This window comes from Dendrobates tinctorius, unplaced genomic scaffold, assembly GCF_039654945.1.
Source record: "Dendrobates tinctorius isolate UK_male_01 unplaced genomic scaffold, ASM3965494v1 ptg000353l, whole genome shotgun sequence".
NCBI classification, from domain to species: Eukaryota; Metazoa; Chordata; class Amphibia; order Anura; family Dendrobatidae; genus Dendrobates; species Dendrobates tinctorius.
The window spans coordinates 2,582,981-2,609,481 of NW_027362019.1; the positions used below are offsets into that span (position 1 = coordinate 2,582,981).

Genomic DNA, 26,501 nt, shown 5'->3' on the forward strand with positions numbered 1-26,501 from the left:
TCTATCTCTGAGGCCGTAGGGGGAATTTTTTTTTCTCTCAATGGAGATAAAGCAATTGTCTGATCGTGTGGAGCAGCTCGCTGCGGAAGTGCGGGGAATTTCCGCCTACCTTGCTCATTCACATGCTGCTGAACCAAAGATCCCTACTCCTGATGTGTTTTTTGTGGATCGGTCTAAATTTTTGAATTTCAAAAATAATTGTAAATTATTTTTTGCCTTGAAGCCTAACTCGTCAGGGAGCTCCGCGCAGCAGGTTAAAATTATCATCTCTTTGCTGCGTGGTGAGATCCCCAGGATTGGGCATTTTCTTTGAAACCAGATGATCCTATTCTGACTAATGTGAACGCATTTTTTCAAGCCTTGGGGTTGTTGTATGACGAACCTAATGCTATTGATCAGGCTGAAAAGACCCTGTTGGCATTGAGCCAGGGTCAAGATTCTGCAGAACTGTACTGTCAAAAATTCCAAAAGTGGGCGGTCCTTACTACCTGGAATGATAATGCCTTGGCAGCTCTCTTTCGGAAGGGTTTGTCAGAAGCCGTAAAAGATACTATGGTGGGATTTCCTGTCCCCTCTGGTCTTGACGATTCTATGTCATTAGCCATTCAGGTTGATCGGCATTTACGTGAACGCAGGACTGCACGAGAGGTGTTGCCACCTGTTGAACAAGTGTCTGAACCTATGCAATGTGATAGAGTTTTGTCCAGGGAGCAATGTCAGGAGTTCAGAAGGCGTAATAAGCTGTGTTTTTTTTGTGGAGATGCCTCGCATGTTATTTCTGTCTGTCCTAAACGAGAGAAACGTTTTGCACACACATTTTCTGTGGGTGGTGTACAACCTAAGTTTCTTCTGGCAATTACTCTGATCTGCTCCCTGTCCACATTTTCCGCCAAGGCTTTTGTGGATTCGGGAGCAGCCCTGAACCTAATGGACTTGGATTTTGCTAAACGTTGTGGATTTCCGATGACACCTCTGCAGATGCCTATCCCTTTGAGGGGGATTGATGCTACTCCTTTGGCGAAAAATAAACCTCAGTTTTGGACCCAGGTGGTAATGCGGGTCGCCCCAGACCATCAAGAAAATTGCAGATTTTTGATGTTGCATAATTTGCATGATACCATTGTTCTGGGGTTTCCCTGGTTGCAAATTCATAATCCAGTTTTGGATTGGAAATCTGTGTCTGTGGTGAGTTGGGGTTGTCGGTGTGCCCTTAGTGAGGCTCCGGTTTTTTCCACCACTCCTCAGTCGCATGATGTTCCTAACTATTTGGCGGACTTTTATGATGTATTTAGTGAGAATGAGTCTGCGTCTTTGCCTCCTCATAGGAGTTATGACTGTGCAATTGAACTGAGCCCGGGGTGTAAATTTCCTAAGGGTCGGCTCTTCAATTTATCTGTACCCGAACACGAGGCTATGCGATCCTATATTAAGGAGGCGTTGGAGAAGGGTCATATTAGACCATCCTCTTCACCCTTAGGTGCCGTTTTTTTTTTTCATGGCCAAAAAGGATGGTTCATTAAGGCCTTGTATTGATTATCGTGCCCTCAACAAAATTACTATTAAATATCAGTATCCGTTACCCCTGATTTCGGATCTATTCTCCAGAGTTAAAGGTGCTTGCTGGTTTACCAAGCTTGACCTCAGGGGGGCGTATAATCTTATCCGCATTAAGCATGGGGATGAATGGAAGACGGCGTTTAATACTCCGGAGGGACATTTTGAGTACCTGGTGATGCCTTTTGGGCTCACTAATGCCCCTTCTGTCTTCCAGTGCTTCATGAACGACATTTTCCGAGACTTTGTGGATAAATTTTTGATTATCTATCTGGATGATATTTTGATCTTCTCCAAGGATTGGGATTCTCATGTGGAACATGTTCGGACTGTGTTCTGGATCTTGAGGGAGAATTCCCTGTATGCCAAAGGATCAAAATGCCTTTTTGGGGTACAGAGGATCTCATTTTTGGGATTTATTTTGTCTCCGTCAACTATTGAAATGGACCCGGCCAAGGTACAGGCCATTTATGATTGGGTTCAGCCCACTTCTTTGAAGGCCCTCCAGAAGTTTTTGGGTTTTGCTAATTTTTATCGGAAATTTATAGCAAAATTTTCTAGTATTGCCAAGCCATTGATCTGACTAAGAAGGGTGCTGATGTGTTGAATTGGTCTCCGGAGGCTGTTTCTTCCTTTCAGGAGCTGAAGCGAAGATTCACTTCTGCCCCGGTTTTGCGGCAACCTGATGTCTCACTCCTGTTCCAGGTAGAGGTGGGCGCTTCTGAGATTGGTGCAGGAGCTGTTTTGTCCCAAAAGGATCCTGTAACATCTAAAATGAATCCCTGTGCTTTCTTTTCCCGAAAGTTCTCTCCATCTGAACGTAACTATGATGTGGGGAATCGGGAACTGTTAGCCATGAAATGGGCATTTGAGGAGTGGAGACATTGGTTGGAGGGAGCTAAACACCAAGTCGTGGTCCTCACTGACCACAAGAATTTGATTTACCTGGAGTCGGCCAAACGCTTGAACCCTAGACAGGCTAGGTGGGCCTTGTTTTTTACACGTTTTGATTTTGTGGTCTCTTTTCCTGGCACTAAGAATGTCAAGGCAGACGCCCTCTCTAGGAGCTTCTTTGCTGATTCTCCTGTGGTGACCAAGCCTGCTACCATCTTAGGCGAAGGGGTAGTTCTTTCTGCCATCTTGCCCGATTTGAGACGTGCTCTGGAAGAGTTCCAGGAGGACAAACCTGAGCGTTGTCCCAGTGGAAAGTTGTATGTTCCTGACCAGTGGAAGAAGAGAGTGATGTCTGAAGTTCATTGCTCTGCATTGGCTGGTCATCCAGGCATTTTTGGTACTAGAGATCTGGTGAGTCGGTCTTTTTGGTGGCCCGCCTTGTCTCGTGATGTCAGGAATTTTGTGCAGTCCTGTGGGACTTGCTCCCAGTCTAAACCTTGTTCTCGCTCTAGTGGGTTGTTGATGCCTTTGCCGGTCCCCAGGAGGCAATGGACCCATATTTCAATGGATTTCATCTCTGATATGCCTGTCTCTCAGAGAATGACTGTTATTTGGGTGATTTGTGATAGGTTCTCTAAGATGGTTCATCTTGTACCACTCCCTAAGTTGCCATCTTCCTCTGAGTTGGTGCCCCTGTTTTTGCAACAGGTGGTTCGCTTGCACGGGATTCCTGAGAACATTGTATCTGACAAAGGAGTTCAATTTGTGTCTAGATTTTGGAGGACTTTCTGTTTCAAGCTGGGAATTCAGTTGTCCTTCTCCTCTGCTTTTCACCCTCAGACCAATGGGCAGACGGAGAGAACAAACCAGACCTTGGAGTCGTATTTGAGATGTTTTATTTCCGCTGACCAGGATGATTGGGTTTCATTTTTGCCCTTGGCCGAATTTGCTTTAAATAATAGAGCTAGTTCTGCCACTTTGATGTCACCTTTTTTTTGTAACTTTGGGTTTCATCCTCGATTTTCTAAAGGGCAGGTGGAGCCTTCTGCCTGCCCAGGTGTTGACACTGTGGTGGAGAGAATGCACCAGATCTGGGACCAAGTGGTGGATAAGTTATCTCTCTCCCAGGAAAAGGCCCAGCGGTTTTCCAACCGACATAGGACCATTGGTCCCCAGTTTAAGGTTGGTGATATGGTTTGGTTATCATCAAAAAATATCGCTATGAAGGTGGCTTCTCCTAAGTTTAAGCCTAGATTTATTGGACCTTACAAGATTTTGGAGATTATTAATCAAGTCTCTTTTCATTTGGCTCTTCCTGTCACATTTAAAATTCATAATGTGTTTCATAAGTCCTTGTTGAAGAAGTTTGTTGAACCAGTTGTTCCTGGGGTGGCACCTCCGGACCCTGTATTAGTTGAAGGTAACATGGAATATGAGGTAGAGAAGATACTGGATTCCCGTCTGGCTAGACGGAGACTCCAGTATTTGGTTAAGTGGAAGGGTTATGGTCAGGAGGATAATTCCTGGGTCTCTGCCTCTGATATTCATGCCAAAAGAATGGTGCGTGCCTTTCATCGGGCTCACCCTGATCGCCCTGGTGGCGTGGATGAGGGTTCGGTGACCCCTCCTCAAGGGGGAGGTATTGTTGTGAGTTCATTTTCCCCTTCACCGTTGAGGTCTGATGAACTCCCTCTTCTGGTGAAGGAAGGTAGTGAGGCTGATTACAAAGCACCTGAGCAGAATGATGATGACTGGGTGACTAGAATTGCTGACTGGATATAAGGCAGCCAACGCCCTTCTGCCTTGCGGGTGATTACTCTGAGGGATTCTTGGAGACCGGTCTGATTCCTGCTCCTCAAAAGCTAAGTTTTCTGCTCTACTTTTTGCATTTGTGTTTTGGTTTTGTTTTGCCTTGTTTTTCTGGATTTCTGCCTTTCCCTGCTGGGTGAGCTGAATTCCTTTTTGCTCTGTCTTCAGAAAATACCTGAGTACTGATATAGTCTTTTTGAAGCCTAGCGTCTTCAGGGCTTTTTTCCCTATCAGTCTGTTGGCTCTTGTTTTTGAGAGGGTTTTGGCGGATTGCAGACAGCAGCTTTTCTATTCTGTCCTATTTAGTTAGCTTGGGCCCCATCATTTGCTCAGCCTATCTTTCTATCTGTGTGAGTGTTTTTTCTTCTTGCTTCACCGTCATTATATGTTGGGGGCTGCCTATTGCTTTGGGTTCTGCTCTGGGGCAGTTTAGATTTCCCTTTCTGTCTTTAGGCTATGTAGTTCTCCGGCTGTGATCGAGGGGTCTAGGGCACCGTAGGAACCCCCCACGGCTACTGCTAGTTGTTGTTGTTCGGTTCAGGGGTCTGCAGTCCGATAGCTGCCAACTTCTCTGGTTTTCTGAACTTAGCTAGTATTTCTGTTTTTGCCTCCTACGGTGACTCATTCATAACAGACTTGTGGATGAAAGGGTTAAGACTAATTAATTGTTTGCAGCTTGCGGTGAACACTTGGTATTTACTCTCATGAAGTCTTCTCTTTATGGTGGACTTGGATACAGAAACACCTACTTCCTGGAGAGTGGTCTTCACTTGGGTCGATGTTGTGAAGGGGTTTTCTTCACCATGGGAAGGATTCTGCGATCATCCACCACTGGTGTTGTGGACGTCCTGCTTAACTGATGATGGAGTAATGAAGAAATAGCCCATGCCGCCCATTAATGAGCTTATGAGATAATTGTCCGGTTACTTTGGGTCTTTTTAATAAGAGGCAACTCCATATTAAAGAGCTTCAATTCCTAAACCCGTCTGTGGAGACACGAGGGTCAGTGAGTTCTCTCATCTGCTGGCCTGCCTGTCTTTAGAAAGACCACATGGGCCAGGGCTCATCTCACTGAATGCCCATACGCCTTCCCTGTGGGCATAATACTAGTGAGACAACACATGGTCACCGTACCACACTGCCGTAATACTTTATTGGATCACCAACAGTCAGCAACATATAGTACAGCCCCAGCAAACAAACAACATGGAGCAAATGACAGTCTCACTCTTTCACTGGCTCACCAGGAATTAGAGCATCTACAATGTTGGTGCATCCCAGGCCAACTTCCCCAACCCACAGAGAGGAGATAACAGCAAGTTTAGGAAGTTGACCGAGCACAGTGAGGTATATGACCTGATTGTCCCAGCCTGGGTTCTCCAAACGTCTTTGAGGGTTCAGTGATGGGCAGTGGAGGAGATCTGTATTCTACAAGCTGGAGCCATGGATCCTCGGCTGATGTCTTGTATAGTCTCTGGAGATAGAAGCATCCCTCTTTTTATATTCCACAGCTCTCATTCAGGACATTCTCCCACAGGATTGGGGGGAGGTAGTCCCTCATTGTACGATTGTTTAATTACCTGCATATTTGTCCTTCAAGGGGCTGATACAGTATGTAATCAGCAGGCATTCCACAAATTAACATACAAGAGTCAACATACAGGCTCATATGAACAATCGCCCGTGTCCCTTGACCTACTGAATAATACGTCTAGCATAATTAAGAATAAACGCTGTGTCATCGCACGATCCTCTGATTAGGATGTGAATCCCTCAGATTAAAGCTCAGTCGGTACTTTAAGGCCAGATTTATTGAACAGGATCTGAAATGTTTTGGTAAATGGCAAAAATGCCAAAATGCGTCAGTGGCCAAATCTATTAGGCTCTGTCTATATCTCCATGGTATGTGTCCTCACCCTGCACGTTTCTGGCTCTTGTGTGGACGTCGCTTCTATTCCGCATTGTTACTTTCCTGTGTAATACAACGTGGACCCTTTGTGAATCCTCCTTCATTATTACACGGGGCAGCAGCTATCATCTCCGGTTATGCACGAGTTATTATCTGACGGCTTCACTCTCTGCTTACAGCTGGAACAATGGAATCGCCAGTTCGGGATCAAAGACGTCGCTGGGAGCGGAAGAGAGGACGCACGGCGCGGGAGCTGCTGGAGACTGAGCGAGCGTACGTGGAGGAGCTGGAGCTCATCACCAAGGTATCGTGGTACTGCTGTCTCACCAGTCACCTCACGGTCCACACGAAGGAGAGGCTAACCCCATGTATCACGTATGTGACCGATATCAGCCTCTTATGACGCTGACAGCCTCCAGACATTACACCATGTGTGGCTCAGATCTGCTCCTCTTAGCGTTTCCGCAGTCTTATAACCGTCTTGTCTCCACCAGTTCTACGATGAAGTCTTCAGAGCGCGCTGCGGTAATATTAAGCTCGCTCAGGAGGGAATCTGCGGCACCATCCCCACTATAGTGAAGGTGAACAGGTGAGCTGAGGATGGGAGCTGTGACTTGTGCGGGTGAAGAGCTTGTGTAGTGCACCACTAGGACCATTGGACCAGCCTGGTGATGGCCATCGTGTTTTCCAGGTCTCTACTTATGTCTCTGGAGCATAATATGATGTCTGCCGGATTCCGTAACTTCTCCCATTACCTGCACCTCTACAAGAAACACGCCGACTGCATAGGAGCCACAAAGCAGGCAGTACAGGTGCCTCCGTCACACCGTGTGTAGCCTCTCCCCTGTCAGTGACATGGCTGTTCCCCGTGTGTAGCCTCTCTCCTGTCAGTGACATCGCTGTTCCCCGTGTGTAGCCTCTCTCCTGTCAGTGACATCACTGTTCCCCGTGTGTAGCCTCTCTCCTGTCAGTGACATCGCTGTTCCCCGTGTGTAGCCTCTCTCCTGTCAGTGACATCGCTGTTCCCCGTGTGTAGCCTCTCTCCTGTCAGTGACATCGCTGTTCCCCGTGTGTAGCCTCTCTCCTGTCAGTGACATCGCTGTTCCCCATGTGTAGCCTCTCCCCTGTCAGTGACATCGCTGTTCCCCGTGTGTAGCCTCTCTCCTGTCAGTGACATCGCTGTTCCCCGTGTGTAGCCTCTCTCCTGTCAGTGACATCGCTGTTCCCCGTGTGTAGCCTCTCTCCTGTCAGTGACATCGCTGTTCCCCGTGTGTAGCCTCTCTCCTGTCAGTGACATCGCTGTTCCCCATGTGTAGCCTCTCTCCTGTCAGTGACATCGCTGTTCCCCGTGTGTAGCCTCTCTCCTGTCAGTGACATCGCTGTTCCCCGTGTGTAGCCTCTCCCCTGTCAGTGACATCGCTGTTCCCCGTGTGTAGCCTCTCTCCTGTCAGTGACATCGCTGTTCCCCGTGTGTAGCCTCTCTCCTGTCAGTGACATCGCTGTTCCCCGTGTGTAGCCTCTCTCCTGTCAGTGACATCGCTGTTCCCCGTGTGTAGCCTCTCCCCTGTCAGTGACATCGCTGTTCCCCGTGTGTAGCCTCTCTCCTGTCAGTGACATCGCTGTTCCCTGTGTGTAGCCTCTCCCCTGTCAGTGACATCGCTGTTCCCCGTGTGTAGCCTCTCTCCTGTCAGTGACATCGCTGTTCCCCGTGTGTAGCCTCTCCCCTGTCAGTGACATCGCTGTTCCCCATGTGTAGCCTCTCCCCTGTCAGTGACATCGCTGTTCCCCGTGTGTAGCCTCTCTCCTGTCAGTGACATCGCTGTTCCCCGTGTGTAGCCTCTCCCCTGTCAGTGACATCGCTGTTCCCCATGTGTAGCCTCTCTCCTGTCAGTGACATCGCTGTTCCCCGTGTGTAGCCTCTCTCCTGTCAGTGACATCGCTGTTCCCCGTGTGTAGCCTCTCTCCTGTCAGTGACATCGCTGTTCCCCGTGTGTAGCCTCTCCCCTGTCAGTGACATCGCTGTTCCCCGTGTGTAGCCTCTCTCCTGTCAGTGACATCGCTGTTCCCCGTGTGTAGCCTCTCCCCTGTCAGTGACATCGCTGTTCCCCATGTGTAGCCTCTCTCCTGTCAGTGACATCGCTGTTCCCCGTGTGTAGCCTCTCTCCTGTCAGTGACATCGCTGTTCCCCGTGTGTAGCCTCTCTCCTGTCAGTGACATCGCTGTTCCCCGTGTGTAGCCTCTCCCCTGTCAGTGACATGGCTGTTCCCCGTGTGTAGCCTCTCTCCTGTCAGTGACATCGCTGTTCCCCGTGTGTAGCCTCTCTCCTGTCAGTGACATCGCTGTTCCCCGTGTGTAGCCTCTCTCCTGTCAGTGACATCGCTGTTCCCCGTGTGTAGCCTCTCTCCTGTCAGTGACATCGCTGTTCCCCGTGTGTAGCCTCTCTCCTGTCAGTGACATCGCTGTTCCCCGTGTGTAGCCTCTCCCCTGTCAGTGACATCGCTGTTCCCCGTGTGTAGCCTCTCCCCTGTCAGTGACATCGCTGTTCCCCGTGTGTAGCCTCTCTCCTGTCAGTGACATCGCTGTTCCCCGTTTGTAGCCTCTCTCCTGTCAGTGACATCGCTGTTCCCCGTGTGTAGCCTCTCCCCTGTCAGTGACATCGCTGTTCCCCGTGTGTAGCCTCTCTCCTGTCAGTGACATCGCTGTTCCCCGTGTGTAGCCTCTCTCCTGTCAGTGACATCGCTGTTCCCCGTGTGTAGCCTCTCTCCTGTCAGTGACATCGCTGTTCCCCGTGTGTAGCCTCTCTCCTGTCAGTGACATCGCTGTTCCCCATGTGTAGCCTCTCTCCTGTCAGTGACATCGCTGTTCCCCGTGTGTAGCCTCTCTCCTGTCAGTGACATCGCTGTTCCCCGTGTGTAGCCTCTCCCCTGTCAGTGACATCGCTGTTCCCCGTGTGTAGCCTCTCTCCTGTCAGTGACATCGCTGTTCCCCGTGTGTAGCCTCTCTCCTGTCAGTGACATCGCTGTTCCCCGTGTGTAGCCTCTCCCCTGTCAGTGACATCGCTGTTCCCCGTGTGTAGCCTCTCCCCTGTCAGTGACATCGCTGTTCCCCGTGTGTAGCCTCTCTCCTGTCAGTGACATCGCTGTTCCCCGTGTGTAGCCTCTCTCCTGTCAGTGACATCGCTGTTCCCCGTGTGTAGCCTCTCTCCTGTCAGTGACATCGCTGTTCCCCGTGTGTAGCCTCTCTCCTGTCAGTGACATCGCTGTTCCCCGTGTGTAGCCTCTCTCCTGTCAGTGACATCGCTGTTCCCCGTGTGTAGCCTCTCCCCTGTCAGTGACATGGCTGTTCCCCGTGTGTAGCCTCTCTCCTGTCAGTGACATCGCTGTTCCCCGTGTGTAGCCTCTCTCCTGTCAGTGACATCGCTGTTCCCCGTGTGTAGCCTCTCTCCTGTCAGTGACATCGCTGTTCCCCGTGTGTAGCCTCTCTCCTGTCAGTGACATCGCTGTTCCCCGTGTGTAGCCTCTCTCCTGTCAGTGACATCGCTGTTCCCCGTGTGTAGCCTCTCCCCTGTCAGTGACATCGCTGTTCCCAGTGTGTAGCCTCTCCCCTGTCAGTGACATCGCTGTTCCCCGTGTGTAGCCTCTCTCCTGTCAGTGACATCGCTGTTCCCCGTTTGTAGCCTCTCTCCTGTCAGTGACATCGCTGTTCCCCGTGTGTAGCCTCTCCCCTGTCAGTGACATCGCTGTTCCCCGTGTGTAGCCTCTCTCCTGTCAGTGACATCGCTGTTCCCCGTGTGTAGCCTCTCCCCTGTCAGTGACATCGCTGTTCCCCGTGTGTAGCCTCTCTCCTGTCAGTGACATCGCTGTTCCCCGTGTGTAGCCTCTCTCCTGTCAGTGACATCACTGTTCCCCGTGTGTAGCCTCTCCCCTGTCAGTGACATCGCTGTTCCCCGTGTGTAGCCTCTCTCCTGTCAGTGACATCGCTGTTCCCCGTGTGTAGCCTCTCCCCTGTCAGTGACATCGCTGTTCCCCGTGTGTAGCCTCTCTCCTGTCAGTGACATCGCTGTTCCCCGTGTGTAGCCTCTCTCCTGTCAGTGACATCGCTGTTCCCCGTGTGTAGCCTCTCTCCTGTCAGTGACATCACTGTTCCCCGTGTGTAGCCTCTCTCCTGTCAGTGACATCACTGTTCCCCGTGTGTAGCCTCTCTCCTGTCAGTGACATCGCTGTTCCCCGTGTGTAGCCTCTCCCCTGTCAGTGACATCGCTGTTCCCCGTGTGTAGCCTCTCTCCTGTCAGTGACATCGCTGTTCCCCGTGTGTAGCCTCTCTCCTGTCAGTGACATCGCTGTTCCCCGTGTGTAGCCTCTCTCCTGTCAGTGACATCGCTGTTCCCCGTGTGTAGCCTCTCTCCTGTCAGTGACATCGCTGTTCCCCGTGTGTAGCCTCTCTCCTGTCAGTGACATCGCTGTTCCCCGTGTGTAGCCTCTCTCCTGTCAGTGACATCACTGTTCACCGTGTGTAGCCTCTCTCCTGTCAGTGACATCACTCTTTCAGTTTTGTAGCTCCGTCCCTGTTGGTGACATCACTCATTCAGTTGTGTAGCTCAGCCCCTGTAGGTGACATCACTCTTTTAGTTATGTAGCTCGGCCTCTGTCTGTGACCTCACTCATTCAGTTGTGTAGCTCCGCCCCTGTTGGTGACATCGCTCATTCAGTTGTGTAGCTCCGCCCCTGTCGGTGACATCACTCTTTTAGTTATGTAGCTCCACCTCTGTTGATGACATCACTCATTCAGTTATGTAGCTCCGCCTCTGTTGGTGACATCACTCATTCAGTTGTGTAGCTCCACCCCTGTCGGTGACATCACTCTTTTAGTTATGCAGCTCCGCCTCTGTTGGTGACATCACTCTTTCAGTTATGCAGCTCCGCCTCTGTCGGTGACATCACTCTTTCAGTTGTGTAGCTCCACCCCTGTCGGTGACATCACTCATTCAGTTGTGTAGCTCCGCCTCTGTCGGTGACATCACTCTTTCAGTTGTGTAGCTCCTCCTCTGTCGGTGACATCACTCTTTCAGTTTTGTAGCTCCGCCTCTGTCGGTGACATCACTCTTTCAGTTATGTAGCTCCGCCTCTGTCGGTGACATCACTCTTTCAGTTTTGCAGCTCCGCCTCTGTCGGTGACATCACTCTTTCAGTTATGTAGCTCCGCCTCTGTCAGTGACATCACTCTTTCAGTTTTGTAGCTCCGCCCTGTCGGTAACTTCACTTTTTCAGTTTTGTAGCTCCGCCTCTGTTGGTGACATCACTCTTTCAGTTATGTAGCTCCGCCTCTGTCGGTGACATCACTCTTTCAGTTTTGTAGCTCCGCCCTGTCGGTAACTTCACTTTTTCAGTTTTGCAGCTTCTTCTCTCGACTTCTTGATTCTTCCAGATTCAAATCAAAAAGAAGAAATCTTTTTCTCGTTTCATGAAGTTGCAAGAATCGCGTCCCGAACTTCAGGGCCGAACCCTGGAGAAGCTGCTGGAGCTCCCCCTGCACAGAGTTATGAGGTCAGTACGCCCGCAGTCCGACATCTCATAATCCAATAATCCATAACCCTTGAGCATCACCTGCCTTGTGTCCCTCAGGGAGTGCACCTATAGTCCAGCATCTAATGATCCAGAACCTTGGACTCCTGCACCGAGTCATGAGATTAGTGCTGCTGTAATCTAAGCATCTGATGTTCCACAGCCTCGTAGCTGCACATTTACAAAGTTATGAAGTAAATTCTTCTGTAATCTGGCAGCCAATAATCCAGGGGTGAGGAACCTTTATCCCATGGGCTGTTGGCATAATGTAATTTGGTCCTCTGGGAATAGCTGTGGGTCGCAGTGGTCGGGCTTTTGGCCCTTTTAATTTTTTCCAATAATGTGAGCACGCGCACACAGCATGCCCGGCATGACGGCCTGACGCTCAGCAGCACCAGCATGTTATTTGTGGGCTGTGTTAGCGTGCACTGCGCTTTTGTCATCCTCATTGTGATATGCTCAGCAGTCTGTGTATCCAATGTGATATATTAAGTGCCTTGCAAAAGTATTTGGCCCCCTGGAACTTTTCAACCTTTTCCCACATATCATGCTTCACACATAAAGATACAAAATGTAAATTTTTGGTGAAGAATCTACAAATGGGACACAATTGTGAAGTTGAACGAAATTTATTGGTTATTTTAAATTTTTGTGGAAATTCAAAAACTGAAAAGTGGGGCGTGCAATATTATTCAGCCCCTGTAACTTAATACTTTGTTGCGCCTCCTTTTGCTGCGATTACAGCTGCAGTGTCTTGGGGTTTGTCTCTTATCAGTTTTGTACATCGAGAGACTGAAATTCTCGCCCATTCTTCCTCGGCAAACAGCTCGAGCTCCGTGAGGTTGGATGGAGATCGTTTTGTTGATTCTGCCGCACTAGGGTGTGGCCCGTCTTAATTGTCTGTGGCCAAATTGGATCTTTGGTAGGAATTATACGTGCACGGAGAAAAGAATACACAAGACAAGGTGTATCATGTCAGTATGATTCTTCTCTGTCTTTAATCCAAAGTGAGCAGCTTTTATACAGATATTGTGCTATCTCATCGTGTTACATCATGGGTACATTTCTAAGTTACTATTTACTGTTCCCATATCGCTACATATCACTATGTACGTTTCCAAGTTACTGTTTACTGTTCCCATATGCTACACAATCACCGTGTACATAAGTATTGTTCTTTAGCCCGATCCACCCTAGTCCACCCAGTATTGCGGTATTACATGAAGCCTAGGTGGGTCATACACAGAAACAATTTAGCAGAAAATCAGAAGTATCTTAAAGCAACATGATCCTAATATTCAGCAAAGCGTCTATATAGTGGTACAGTTTTGATTCTTGTATATATTCATGTGCCATATATTCTCCCCTTAACAGTTTGTGAACAGCAGTTTTCAGCTCTTTCTACAGATTCTCGATGGGATTCAGGTCTGGACTGTGACTTGGCCATTCTAACACCTGGATACGTTTATTTGTGAACCATTCCATTGTAGATTTTACTTTATGTTTGGGATCATTGTCTTGTTGGAAGACAAATCTCCGCCCCGGCCTCAGGTCTTTTGCAGACTCCAACAGGTTTTCTTCAAGAATGGTCCTGTATTTGGCTCCATCCATCTTCCCATCAATTTTAACCATCTTCCCTGTCTCTGCTGAAGAAAAGCAGGCCCAAACCATGATGCTGCCTCCACCATGTTTGACAGTGGGGATTGTGTGTTCAGGGTGATGAGCTGTGTTGCCTTTACGCCAAACATATCATTTGGCATTGTTGCCAAAAAGTTCGATATTGGTTTCATCTGACCAGAGCACCTTCTACCACATGTTTGGTGTCTCCCAGGTGGCTTGTTGCAAACTTTATACAACACTTTTTATGGATATCTTTGAGAAATGGCTTTCTTCTTGCCACTCTTCCATAAAGGCCAGATTTGTGCAGTGTACGACTGATTGCTGTCCTATGGACAGACTGTTCCACCTCAGCTGTAGATCTCTGCAGTTCATCCAGAGTGATCATGGGCCTCTTGGCTGCATCTCTGATCAGTCTTCTCCTTGTTTGAGCTGAAAGTTTAGACGGACGGCCGGGTGTTGGTAGATTTGCAGTGGTACGATACTCCTTCCATTTCAATATGATCGCTTGCACAGTGCTCATTGGGATGTTTAAAGTTTTGGAAATCTTTTTGTATCCAAATGCGGCTTTAAACTTCTCCACAACAGTATCACGGACCTGCCTGTTGTGTTCCTTGGTCTTCATGATGCTCTCTGTGCATCAAACAGAACCCTGAGACTATCACAGAGCAGGGCCATTTATACAGAGACTTGATTACACACAGGTGGATTATATTTATCATCATTAGTCATTTAGGACAACATTGGATCATTCAGAGATCCACAATGAACTTCTGGAGTGAGTTTGCTGCACTGAAAGTAAAGGGGCTGAATAATATTGCATGCCCCACTTTTCAGTTTTTGACTTTCCACAAAAATTTTAAATAACCAATAAATTTCGTTCAACTTCACAATTGTGTCCCACTTGTTGATTCTTCAAACATTTACATTTGGTATCTTTATTTGTGAAGCATGATATGTGGGAAAAGGTTGAAAAGTTCCAGGGGGCCGAATACTTTCGCAAGGCACTGTATATACAGTATATATACAGCAGTCTCAGTTTTTCGTATGTGATGTAAATACAGCAGTCTCAGTATACCTTAAATAATGTGTACAGCAATCTGTTTCTCTTATGCAATATGTAAACAGCAGTCTCAGTGTATCTTATGCAATGTATATACAGCATCCTCAGTGTCTCCTATGTGATGTATAAACAGCAGGCTCAGTGTCTCCTGTATGATGTATGTGCAGCAGGCTCATTGTCTCCTATGTTAAAAAGGCAAACATGTTAAATGTTATGTTAAATGGAAAGAGGGGAGCGTATCTAAAGAAGAATATCATGCTGACTGCAGGGAATGCAGGGCAAGTGTTAGAAGAGCTAAAGCCAGTAATGAAGAGAGGCTCGCAAGGGAGACCAAAAGCAGTAAAAAAGGATTTTGGGGGGTGTAAAAAGCAAAAGAAAAGTCATGGATACTATAGAATTTTTACAGGATAAAAAAGGTGAAACGGTCAAAAATGATGTTGAGAAGCCGAAGTTTTACATTCCTATATTCCATCTGTGTTCTCTAAGAAAGTGTATGCAACATCAACTGATCGTCACGGTGCCATCAAAGGAATAAAAGAATCCACACCATCCATAAACAGAGAGATGGTGATGGAACACAGCTAATTTAGATGAATTTACATCTCCTGGTCTAGATGAATGACAACCTAGTGTATTGGGTTAATGGTTGAAAGAGTCAGTAACTAGTAGGATTGCTGCTTCCAACAGGTGGCACTATAGAGTTCCAGTCCTCTTCCTCTCTGAAGATGCAATTTGTATATTTAATTTCCCAGAGGAGCATTGTGCGGTGAATAATCCTTACATTGACATGCCAGGGCCAGTTTCTCACTTTCCACAAGGAGAAACATTACTCCTTAGATCCTAGGGTACTGAAAGAGTTAACAGAGAAATTTGCAGAACCACTAGCCAGAATCTTGGAAAAGTCCTGGAGAACAAAAGAAGTCCTAGAAGATTAGAGAAGGGCAAATGTCCTTATCTTCAAAAAAGGAAAGTAGTCGGAGAGAGGAAATTACAGGCCACTGAGCCTTCTATACCAGGAAAGGTCTGTGAACAATTTATTAAACAGTATGTATGTAGGGACTTGGATAACAATACAGTAATTAACCGGAGCATGCATAGGTTTGTACACAAGTCATGCCAGACTAATCTAATTTCCTTCTATGATGGAATCGCTGACTATGTGGATCGGGAAATGCGGTAGATATACTATATCGCGACTTCAGCAAAGCATTTGATGAAGTATCTCTTAAATGACCAAGTATGGGACTGACCAAGCTACAGTTAGGTGGATTCATAACTGGCTCAGTGATAGTACTCAGAGTGATAAAAGGTTGCACATCCAATTGGAAGGGTGTTAAAAGTGGGGTACCACAAGGCTCTATCCTGGCCCCAGTGTTACAAGTGGGGTACCACAAGGCTCTGTCCTGGGCCCAGTGTTACAAGTGGGGTACCACAAGGCTCTGTCCTGGCCCCAGTGTTACAAGTGGGGTACCACAAGGCTCTATCCTGACTCCAGTGTTACAAGTAGGGTACCGCAAGGCTCTGTCCTGGCCCCAGTGTTACAAGTGGGGTACCACAAGGCTCTGTCCTGGTCCCAGTGTTACAAGTGGGGTACCACAAGGCTCTATCCTGGCCCCAGTGTTACAAGTGGGGTACCACAAGGCTCTGTTCTGGCCCCAGTGTTACAAGTGGGGTACCACAAGGCTCTGTCCTGGCCCCAGTGTTACTAGTGGAGTACCACAAGGCTCTGTCCTGGCCCCAGTGTTACAAGTGGGGTACCACAAGGCTCTGTCATGGCCACAGTGTTACTAGTGGGGTACCACAAGGCTCTATCCTGGCCCCAGTGTTACAAGTGGGGTACCACAAAGCTCTGTCCTGGCCCCAGTGTTACTAGTGGGGTACCACAAGGCTCTGTACCGGCCCTAGGGTTACTAGTGGGGTACCACAAGGCTCAATCCTGGCCCCAGTGTTACTAGTGGGGGACCACAAGGCTCAATCCTGGCCCCAGTGTTACAAGTGGGGTACCACAAGGCTCTGTCCTGGCCCCAGTGTTACAAGTGGGGTACCACAAGGCTCTGTCCTGGGCCCAGTGTTACAAGTGGGGTACCACAAGGCTCTGTCCTGGCCCCAGTGTTACAAGTGGGGTACCACAAGGCTCTATCCTGACTCCAGTGTTACAAGTAGGGTACCACAAGGCTCTGTCCTGGCCCCAGTGTTACAAGTGGGGTACCACAAGGCTCTGTCCTGGTCCCAGTGTTACAAGTGGGGTACCACAAGGCTCTATCCTGGCCCCAGTGTTACAAGTGGGGTACCACAAGGCTCTGTTCTGGCCCCAGTGTTACTAGTGGGGTACCACAAGGCTCTGTCCTGGCCCCAGTGTTACTAGTGGAGTACCACAAGGCTCTGTCCTGGCCCCAGTGTTACAAGTGGGGTACCACAAGGCTCTGTCATGGCCCCAGTGTTACTAGTGGGGTACCACAAGGCTCTATCCTGGCCCCAGTGTTACTAGTGGGGTACCACAAAGCTCTGTCCTGGCCCCAGTGTTACTAGTGGGGTACCACAAAGCTCTGTCCTGGCCCCAGTGTTACTAGTGGGGTACCACAAGGCTCTGTACCGGCCCTAGGGTTACTAGTGGGGTACCACAAGGCTCAATCCTGGCCCCTGTGTTACTAGTGGGGTACCACAAGGCTCTGTCCTGGCCCCAGTGTTACTAGTGGGGTACCACAAGGCTCTACTGGCCTTAGTGTTACTAGTGGGGTACCACAAGGCTCTGTACCGGCCCTAGGGTTACTAGTGGGGTACCACAAGGCTCTGTCCTGGCCCCAGTGTTACTAGTGGGGTACCACAAGGCTCTATCCTGGCCCCAGTGTTACAAGTGGGGTACCACAAGGCTCTGTCCTGGCCCCAGTGTTACTAGTGGGGGACCACAAGGCTCAATCCTGGCCCCAGTGTTACAAGTGGGGTACCACAAGGCTCTGTCCTGGCCCCAGTGTTACTAGTGGGGGACCACAAGGCTCAATCCTGGCCCCAGTGTTACAAGTGGGGTACCACAAGGCTCTGTCCTGGCCCCAGGGTTACTAGTGGGGTACCACAAGGCTCTACTGGCCTTAGTGTTACTAGTGGGGTACCACAAGGCTCTGTACCGGCCCTAGGGTTACTAGTGGGGTACCACAAGGCTCTGTCCTGGCCCCAGTGTTACTAGTGGGGTACCACAAGGCTCTATCCTGGTCCCAGTGTTACAAGTGGGGTACCACAAGGCTCTGTCCTGGCCCCAGTGTTACTAGTGGGGTACCACAAGGCTCTGTACTGGCCCTAGGGTTACTAGTGGGGTACCACAAGGCTCAGTCCTGGCCCCAGTGTTACTAGTGGGGGACCACAAGGCTCAATCCTGGCCCCAGTGTTACAAGTGGGGTACCACAAGGCTCTGTCCTGGCCCCAGTGTTACTAGTGGGGTACCACAAGGCTCTATCCTGGCCCCAGTGTTACAAGTGGGGTACCACAAGGCTCTGTCCTGGCCCCAGTGTTGCTAGTGGAGTACCACAAGGCTCAGTCCTGGCCCCAGTGTTACAAGTGGGGTACTACAAGGCTCTGTCCTGGCCCCAGTGTTACTAGTGGGGTACCAGAAGGCTCAATCCTGGCCCCAGTGTTACTAGTGGGGTATCACAAGGCTCTATCCTGGCCCCAGTGTTACTAGTGGGGTACCACAAGGCTCTGTCCTGGCCCCAGTGTTACAAGTGGGGTACCACAAGGCTCAGTCCTGGCCCCAGTGTTACTAGTGGGGGACCACAAGGCTCAATCCTGGCCCCAGTGTTACTAGTGGGGTACCACAAGGCTCTGTCCTGGCCCCAGTGTTACTAGTGGGGTACCACAAGGCTCTATCCTGGCCCCAGTGTTACAAGTGGGGTACCACAAGGCTCTGTCCTGGCCCCAGTGTTGCTAGTGGAGTACCACAAGGCTAAGTCCTGGCCCCAGTGTTACTAGTGGGGTACCAGAAGGCTCTGTCCTGGCCCCAGTGTTACTAGTGGGGTACCAGAAGGCTCAATCCTGGCCCCAGTGTTACTAGTGGGGTACCACAAGGCTCTATCCTGGCCCCAGTGTTACAAGTGGGGTACCACAAGGCTCTGTCCTGGCCCCAGTGTTACAAGTGGGGTGCCACAAGGCTCTGTCCTGGCCCCAGTGTTACTAGTGGGGTACCAGAAGGCTCAATCCTGGCCCCAGTGTTACTAGTGGGGTACCACAAGGCTCTGTCCTGGCCTCAGTTTTACAAGTGGGGTACCACAAGGCTCTGTCCTGGCCCCAGTGTTACTAGTGGGGAACCACAAGGCTCAATCCTGGCCCCAATGTTACAAGTGGGGTACCACAAGGCTCTGTCCTGGCCCCAGTGTTACAAGTGGGGTGCCACAAGGCTCTTTGCTGGCCCCAGTGTTACAAGTGGGGTACCACAAGGCTCAATCCTGGCCCCAATGGTACAAGTGGGGTACCACATGGCTCTGTCCTAGCCCCAGTGGTTTTCAACAGTTTTTCATAAATTATCTAGATAAGGGAACTGAAGGTAAACTAATCACATTTGTAGATGATGCAAAGTTAGAAGGGATAGCTAACACTAGAGAAGACAGAGAAAGGATTCAGAAGGATCTAGATAAGCTTGAAAAATGGACAGCGACTAATAGAATGGTATTTAACAGGGAGAAATGCAAGATTCTACATCTGGGAAAGAAAAACAAAAATTACATCTTCACAGTGGGAGGAATAGAACCAAGCAACAGCACATGTGAAAAAGACTTGGGTATACTAATAGATCACAGACTGCACATGAGTCAACAGTGTGATGCAGCAGCAAAATAGGAAATTCAGCAAAATAGGCAAACACAGTTCTATGATGTATTAACCCCTTTACCTCCAAGGGTGGTTTGCATGTTAATAGGCCAATTTTTACAATTCTGACCACTGTCCCTTTATGAGGTAATAACTCCGGAACAATTTCATGGATCCCGGTTATTCTGACATTGTTTTCTCCTGACATACTGTGCTTCATGTTATTGGTAAAATTTCTTTGATATGACTTGCGTTTATTTGTGAAAAAAAGCAGAAATTTGGCGAAAATTTCGCAATTTTCCAACTTTAAATTTTCATGCCCTTACATTACATATAATTATAGAAGGATAGGGAAAATGAAGGGAAGTCAGCTCACCAGTCTCGGTTGCGATCCATAATCCTCCTGCGCACGGAGTCACCTTGATCAGGGGTGTTGACTGAAGCAAAATAAAGGATGGAATCTCCAGCGCTGGACTTCAGTTAAAAATACATCATTTATTGTAAATTCTTAAAATCGAACAGAAAAAAGTGTGGATAAGGACATACAGGCAGATGGGGTCTCTGGTGGTCTCCAACCAACGCGTTGGTTGGAGACCACCAGAGACCCCATCTGCCTGTATGTCCTTATCCACACTTTTTTCTGTTCGATTTTAAGAATTTACAATAAATGATGTATTTTTAACTGAAGTCCAGCGCTGGAGATTCCATCCTTTATCTTACATTACATATGTCACATAAAATACCTGTATTTTTCGCTTTGTAAGACGCACTTTTTTTCCCCAAAAATTTGGGGGGAAAAATAGGGGTGCATCTTACCATGCGAATATACCTTTTTTGTGCTGCCGCTGCGGGTGTCCAGTGCTTGCCGCCGCTGCGCTCTGTTCCCCGGTGCTTGCCGCCACACTCTGTCCTATGCTGTGTGGGAGGGTTCTGCCATTCCATCCATGCTTGCTTGCCCTGTGCGGTGGATTGCTTCCGGGAAAATGGCCGCCGGGCAAGCGCAGATAGTGCCGAGGTCTCCATCTGCGCTTGCACGGCGGCAATTTTCCTGGAAGCAATCCACCGTACAGGGCAAGCAAGCATGGATGGAACGGTAGAGCCCCCCCACGCAGCACGGGACAGAGTGCGGCGGCAACAGCGGGGGACAGAGCAGGCGGCAGCACCAGGTATAGAGTGTTGCGGCAGCATCGGGGGACAGAGCGGGCGGCACCACAAGGTACAGAGAGTGGCGGCAGCACCCGGCAACATCAGGTACAGAGGGCGGTGACAACAACACCTGGCAACACTGGGGACATAGCACAGCGGCAACATCGGACACCCGCACATCAAAACACCCCCTCATCCCAGCAGCAACGTTCCACTCTTGCCTCTTCCAGCAGCAACCCTGGGACCCCACTTCCCACCACCCCCGGTAAGGAATAAGATGCCTGGATTATAAGAAGCACCACCATTTTATTAAAAAAAAGTTTTTTACTATTTTTCTCCTCAAAATTTAGGGTGCGTCTTATAATCCGGAGCATCTTATAAAGCGAAAAATACGGTACCTAATAAGTAACATTTCTTACATGTTTACTTTACATCAGCACAATATTGAAACCAAAATGTATTTTTGTTATGAAGTTAAAAGTTTACCAGCGATTTCTCATTTTTATATCAAAATTTACAAAACCATTTTTTTTCTAGGGACCACATCATATTCTAAAAACTGCGCCCCTCAAGGTGCTCAAAACCGCATTCAAGAAGTTTTTGGAATGTTTTAAAAAAATGAACATTTAACTTTTTTTTCACAAAAAATTTACTTCAGATCCAATTTGTTTTATTTTACCACGGGTAACAGGAGAAATTGGACCCCAATCGTTATTGTGCAATTTGTCCTGAGTACGCTGATATCTGATATGTGGGGGTAAACCACTGTTTGGGCGCATGGCAGAGCTCGGAAGGGAAGGAGCGCTGTTTGACTTTTAAATGCAAAATTGGCTGGAATTGACATTGTACACCATGTCGCGTTTGCAGAGCCCCTGATGTGCCCAAACAGTGGAAAACCCCCACAAGTGACACCATTTTGGATAGTAGACCCCATAAGGAACTTATCTTGATGTATGGTGAGCACTTTGAACCCACAAGTGCTTCACAGAAGTTTATAATGTAGAGCCGTAAAAATAAAAAATCGTATTTTTTCACAAAAATGATCTTATCGCCCCCAATTTTTTTCCCAAGGGTAACCGGACAAATTGTACAACAACTTTTGGGGTCCAATTTCTCCTGAGTATGCGGATACCCCATATGTAGAGGTAAACCACTGTTTCGGCGCATGGCAGAGCTCGGAAGGGAAGGAGCGCCGTTTGACTTTTCAAAGCAAAATTGGCTGGAATTTAGATTGTAAACCATGTCGCGTTTGGAGAGCCCCTGATGTGCCTAAACAGTGGAAACCCCCCAATTATAACTCCAACCCTAATCCTAACCCCAACACACCCCCTAACCCTAATCTCAGCCCTAGCCCTAACCCCAACACACCCCTAGCCCTCATGGGAAAATGGAAATAAATACATTACTATTTATGGCGGTTTTTATTTTTGGCAGCTGTCGCACGCTAAAAGACGCTTTTTATTGTAAACATAGTTTTTGCATCACCACATATTGAGAGCTATTACTTTTCCACATTTTGGCCCACTGAGTCATGTGAGGTCTTATTTTTTGCGGGACGAGTTGACGTTTTTATTGGTACCATTTTCGGGCGCGTGACATTTTTTGCACGGTTTTTATTCCGATTTTTGGGAGGCCAAATGAACAAAAACGAGCAGTTCATATAATTTCTTTTTTTTTTGGGGGGGGGGGTGGCGTTCTGCGTGTGGTAAAATTGATAAAGCGGTTTTATTTTTCTAGTCAGTACGATTACAGTGATACCTCATTTATGTCTTTTTTATGTTTTGGCGTTTTTATATAGTAAAAACTATTTTATATAAAAAGTAATTATTTTTGCATCGCTTTATTTTGCGAGCTATAACTTTTTTTTTTGTTTTTCCGGTGATGACGCTGTATAGCGGCTCGTTTTGTTTTAGTCTTTTTGATTGCATTCTATTCCACTTTTTGTTTGGCGTAATGATGGTAAAACATTTTTTTTGCCTTGTTTTTTTTTTTATGGTGTTCACTAAAGGGGTTAACTAGTGGGGCATTTGTAGGTCGGGTCGTTACGGACGCGGCAATACTAAATATGTGTACTTTTATTGTTTAGATGATGGAATAAATATTGATTTTCTTTAAATAAGTTTTTATTTTTAAAAAATATTTTTACAATTCTTTAAAACATTTTTTTAATTTTTAGTTTTACACTTTGTCCCACTTTGGGACACTCATTTTGTGCAGGGTGATCGCTTATATAGCGTGCAGATCTGCACTGACCTGTGAGACTTCCTGACATGCACTGCGCACGACAGGAAGTCTCTGAGCTCTGGTAACCCAGATGTCATCATGATGACAACGGGTCTCCATGGCAGCGATTGGGACTCTGCGTCATGCCGCGGGTCTCCGATCCAAAGGCAGAGGGGCTGTCACAGCTGACAGCCCCTCTGCCTGCTCCCGGAACTCTGCAATCATGTTTGATCGCAATGATCCGGGTCTTAAAGTGCCGGGAGCGGTTCATGACCGCTCCTGGCTCTTAGTGCCGGGTGTCAGCTGTGAGAATCAGGTGACACCCGGCCACGCTCTCCCCCCCCCCCCCCCCCGTGAGCGCGGCTGATCGGGTAAGACGTATTATACCGTCCATGGGCATTAAGGCCCAGGGCACATGGGTGGGATAGTACATCATATGTCAGAAAGGGTTTAAGAGACGTATACAGTCTAGATCACGTGAAGTCATTGTTGCCCTCTACTCCACCTTGGTCAGGCCTCATCTGGATACTGTGTCCAGTTCTCGGCACCACATTTTAAAAAAGACATTGAAAAACTGGAGCAAGTTCATAGAAGAGCTTCCAGGATGGTGAGCGGACTGCAAAGTATGTCCTATGAGGAACAGTTACAGGATATGGGAATGTTTACCTTGTAAAAAAGAAGACTGAGAGGAGACTCAATAGCTGTCTACAAATATCTCAAGGGCTGTCACATTGTAGAGGGATCATCTTTATTCTCATTTGCACATGTAAACAGGAGACGCAATAGAATGAAAATGAGAGGGAGAAGATTCAGATTAGATATTAAAAAAATTGTTTTGACAGTGAGAGTGATCAATGTGTGGAACAGGCTGCCACGAGAAGTGGTGCGTTCTCCTTTAAGGGAAATCTGAGATGGTTTAGTGAATCCTTTGCTGCATTGAGCAGTGGATGGATACAATGACCCTTGCGGTCCCTTCCAACTCTAACATTCTAGGATTCTATGTATGTACAGCATCCACTGTCTCCTTTATGATGTATATAGAGCATTTTCAGTGTTTTATTTGATGTATGTACATTAGGCTCAATGTCTGTTATGTGATGTACATACATGAGGCTGTGTCTCCTATGTGATGTACATACATGAGGCTGTGTCTCCTATGTGATGTATATAGAGCAGGCTCAGTGTCTCCTATGTGATGTATATGCAGCATATTTCCCACTGGTGAGCTCTGTTAACGCGAGCAGTGATGATTTCTTCGCTGTGAGGAGACCTGAAGTGTAATATTCATCTGTGTTTGGAACAAGTTTCTGCTGTGAGATGTTAAGTTTTGTACAGTAACAGATCGCAGAGATCCAGAGCTATGAATACCTGGAGGAACAGCTGTAAGCATCATCATCATCATCCATCCTACCATCACATAGCACCAGACAGGAACATCTTCACATCAGGGGGAGATCATTAAATGTCTGACCACATATCGCAAGACCAATTATACATAGATAATTCTGTACGCCCGCAAATGACATTATACATTACCAAATGACCCTGGATAGAAAAAAGTTTACCCCCCCCCCCAAACCATAATCCAAAACGGCAAAGCGTTTACTGCACCAAGGAATGAAGTACTCATGTAATCGGACATACAATAATCCACACATTTTTTACAATCCAGAACATTTTATATTTCTTCCATCTCTGGGGCTCTAATTTGGGCTCTGTCTAATAACACATGTGCGGTCATTGTCATTTCAGGTACAGGCATTACCTCCAGGACGTTCTGGAGAATACGTTTCCCGGCAGTTCTGACTCTGCCCATCTGAATGGTAATGATGACGTCCGAGGGGAGTAGTAGTGATAGCGTGGTAAGAGTGGGGGCTCGACATGGTTGTGTGGTCTCTCCTGTGTGACTGTGCTCTCCTGATGCGTGGCCTCCTGTGTGACTGCATTCTCCTGCTGTGTGGTCTCTCCTGTGTGACTGCATTCTCCTGCTGTGTAGTCTCTCCTGTGTGACTGCATTCTCCTGCTGTGTGGTCTCTCCTGTGTGACTGTGCTCTCCTGATGCGTGGCCTCCTGTGTGACTGCAGTCTCCTACTGTGTGGTCTCTCCTGAGTGACTGCACTCTCCTGCTGTGTGGTCTTGTGTGTGACTAGTAATGTATCCTTATTCAGTGTGACTCTTCCCTCAGGAGCGCTGCTCGCTGTGCCTGACCTTTCCTCATTCAGTGTGACTCTTCCCTCAGGTGCACTGCTCTCTGTGACTGACCTTTCCTCATTCAGTGTGACTCTTCCCTCAGGAGCGCTGCTCTCTGTGACTGACCTTTCCTCATTCAGTGTGACTCTTCCCTCAGGAGCGCTGCTCTCTGTGTCTGACCTTTCCTCATTCAGTGTGACTCTTCCCTCAGGAGCGCTGCTCTCTGTGACTGACCTTTCCTCATTCAGTGTGACTCTTCCCTCAGGTGCACTGCTCTCTGTGACTGACCTTTCCTCATTCAGTGTGTCTCTTCCCTCAGGAGTGCTGCTCGCTGTGACTGACCTTTCCTCATTCAGTGTGACTCTTCCCTCAGGAGCGCTGCTCTCTGTGACTGACCTTTCCTCATTCAGTGTGACTTCCCTCAGGTGCACTGCTCGCTGTGACTGACCTTTCCTCATTCAGTGTGACTCTTCCCTCAGGAGCGCTGCTCGCTGTGACTGACCTTTCCTCATTTAGTGTGACTCTTCCCTCAGGAGCGCTGCTTGCTGTGACTGACCTTTCCTCATTCAGTGTGACTCTTCCCTCAGGAGCGCTGCTCTCTGTGACTGACCTTTCCTCATTCAGTGTGACTCTTCCCTCAGGAGCGCTGCTCTCTATGACTGACCTTTCCTCATTCAGTGTGACTCTTCCCTCAGGAGCGCTGCTCGCTGTGCCTGACCTTTCCTCATTCAGTGTGACTCTTCCCTCAGGTGCACTGCTCTCTGTGACTGACCTTTCCTCATTCAGTGTGACTCTTCCCTCAGGAGCGCTGCTCGCTGTGCCTGACCTTTCCTCATTCAGTGTGACTCTTCCCTCAGGTGCACTGCTCTCTGTGACTGATTTCCTCATTCAGTGTGACTCTTCCCTCAGGAGCGCTGCTCGCTGTGTCTGACCTTTCCTCATTCAGTGTGACTCTTCCCTCAAGAGCGCTGCTCTCTGTGACTGACCTTTCCTCATTCAGTGTGACTCTTCCCTCAGGAGCGCTGCTCGCTGTGACTGACCTTTCCTCATTCAGTGTGACTCTTCCCTCAGGAGCGCTGCTCTCTGTGACTGACCTTTCCTCATTCACTGTGACTCTTTCCTCAGGAGCGCTGCTGTCTGTGACTGACCTTTCCTTATTCAGTGTGACTCTTCCCTCAGGAGCGCTGCTCGCTGTGACTGACCTTTCCTCATTCAGTGTGACTCTTCCCTCAGGAGCGCTGCTCTCTGTGACTGACCTTTCCTCATTCAGTGTGACTCTTCCCTCAGGTGCACTGCTCGCTGTGACTGACCTTTCCTCATTCAGTGTGACTCTTCCCTCAGGAGCGCTGCTCGCTGTGACTGACCTTTCCTCATTCAGTGTGACTCTTCCCTCAGGAGCGCTGCTCTCTGTGACTGACCTTTCCTCATTCAGTGTGACTCTTCCCTCAGGAGCGCTGCTCTCTATGACTGACCTTTCCTTATTCAGTGTGACTCTTCCCTCAGGAGCGCTGCTCGCTGTGCCTGACCTTTCCTCATTCAGTGTGACTCTTCCCTCAGGAGCGCTGCTCGCTGTGACTGACCTTTCCTCATTCAGTGTGACTCTTCCCTCAGGAGCGCTGCTCGCTGTGACTGACCTTTCCTCATTCAGTGTGACTCTTCCCTCAGGAGCGCTGCTCTCTGTGACTGACCTTTCCTCATTCAGTGTGACTCTTCCCTCAGGAGCGCTGCTCGCTGTGTCTGA

General features: G+C 48.4%; 1 protein-coding gene across 3 annotated transcripts in view; it reads left to right on the top strand.

Moving 5' to 3' along the window:
• The window catches only part of ARHGEF39 (Rho guanine nucleotide exchange factor 39), an 83,477-nt gene that overhangs the window by 26,899 nt on the left and 30,077 nt on the right, over positions 1–26,501 (top strand). For all 3 annotated transcript variants that reach the window (XM_073562501.1, XM_073562502.1, XM_073562503.1), the window contains exons 2-6: positions 6,346–6,470; positions 6,661–6,755; positions 6,858–6,978; positions 11,591–11,709; positions 24,323–24,393. In XM_073562501.1, coding sequence (XP_073418602.1) covers positions 6,354–6,470; positions 6,661–6,755; positions 6,858–6,978; positions 11,591–11,709; positions 24,323–24,393 — 523 coding nt within the window. In that variant the 5' untranslated portion in view covers positions 6,346–6,353. The remainder of the gene's footprint in view (positions 1–6,345; positions 6,471–6,660; positions 6,756–6,857; positions 6,979–11,590; positions 11,710–24,322; positions 24,394–26,501) is intronic.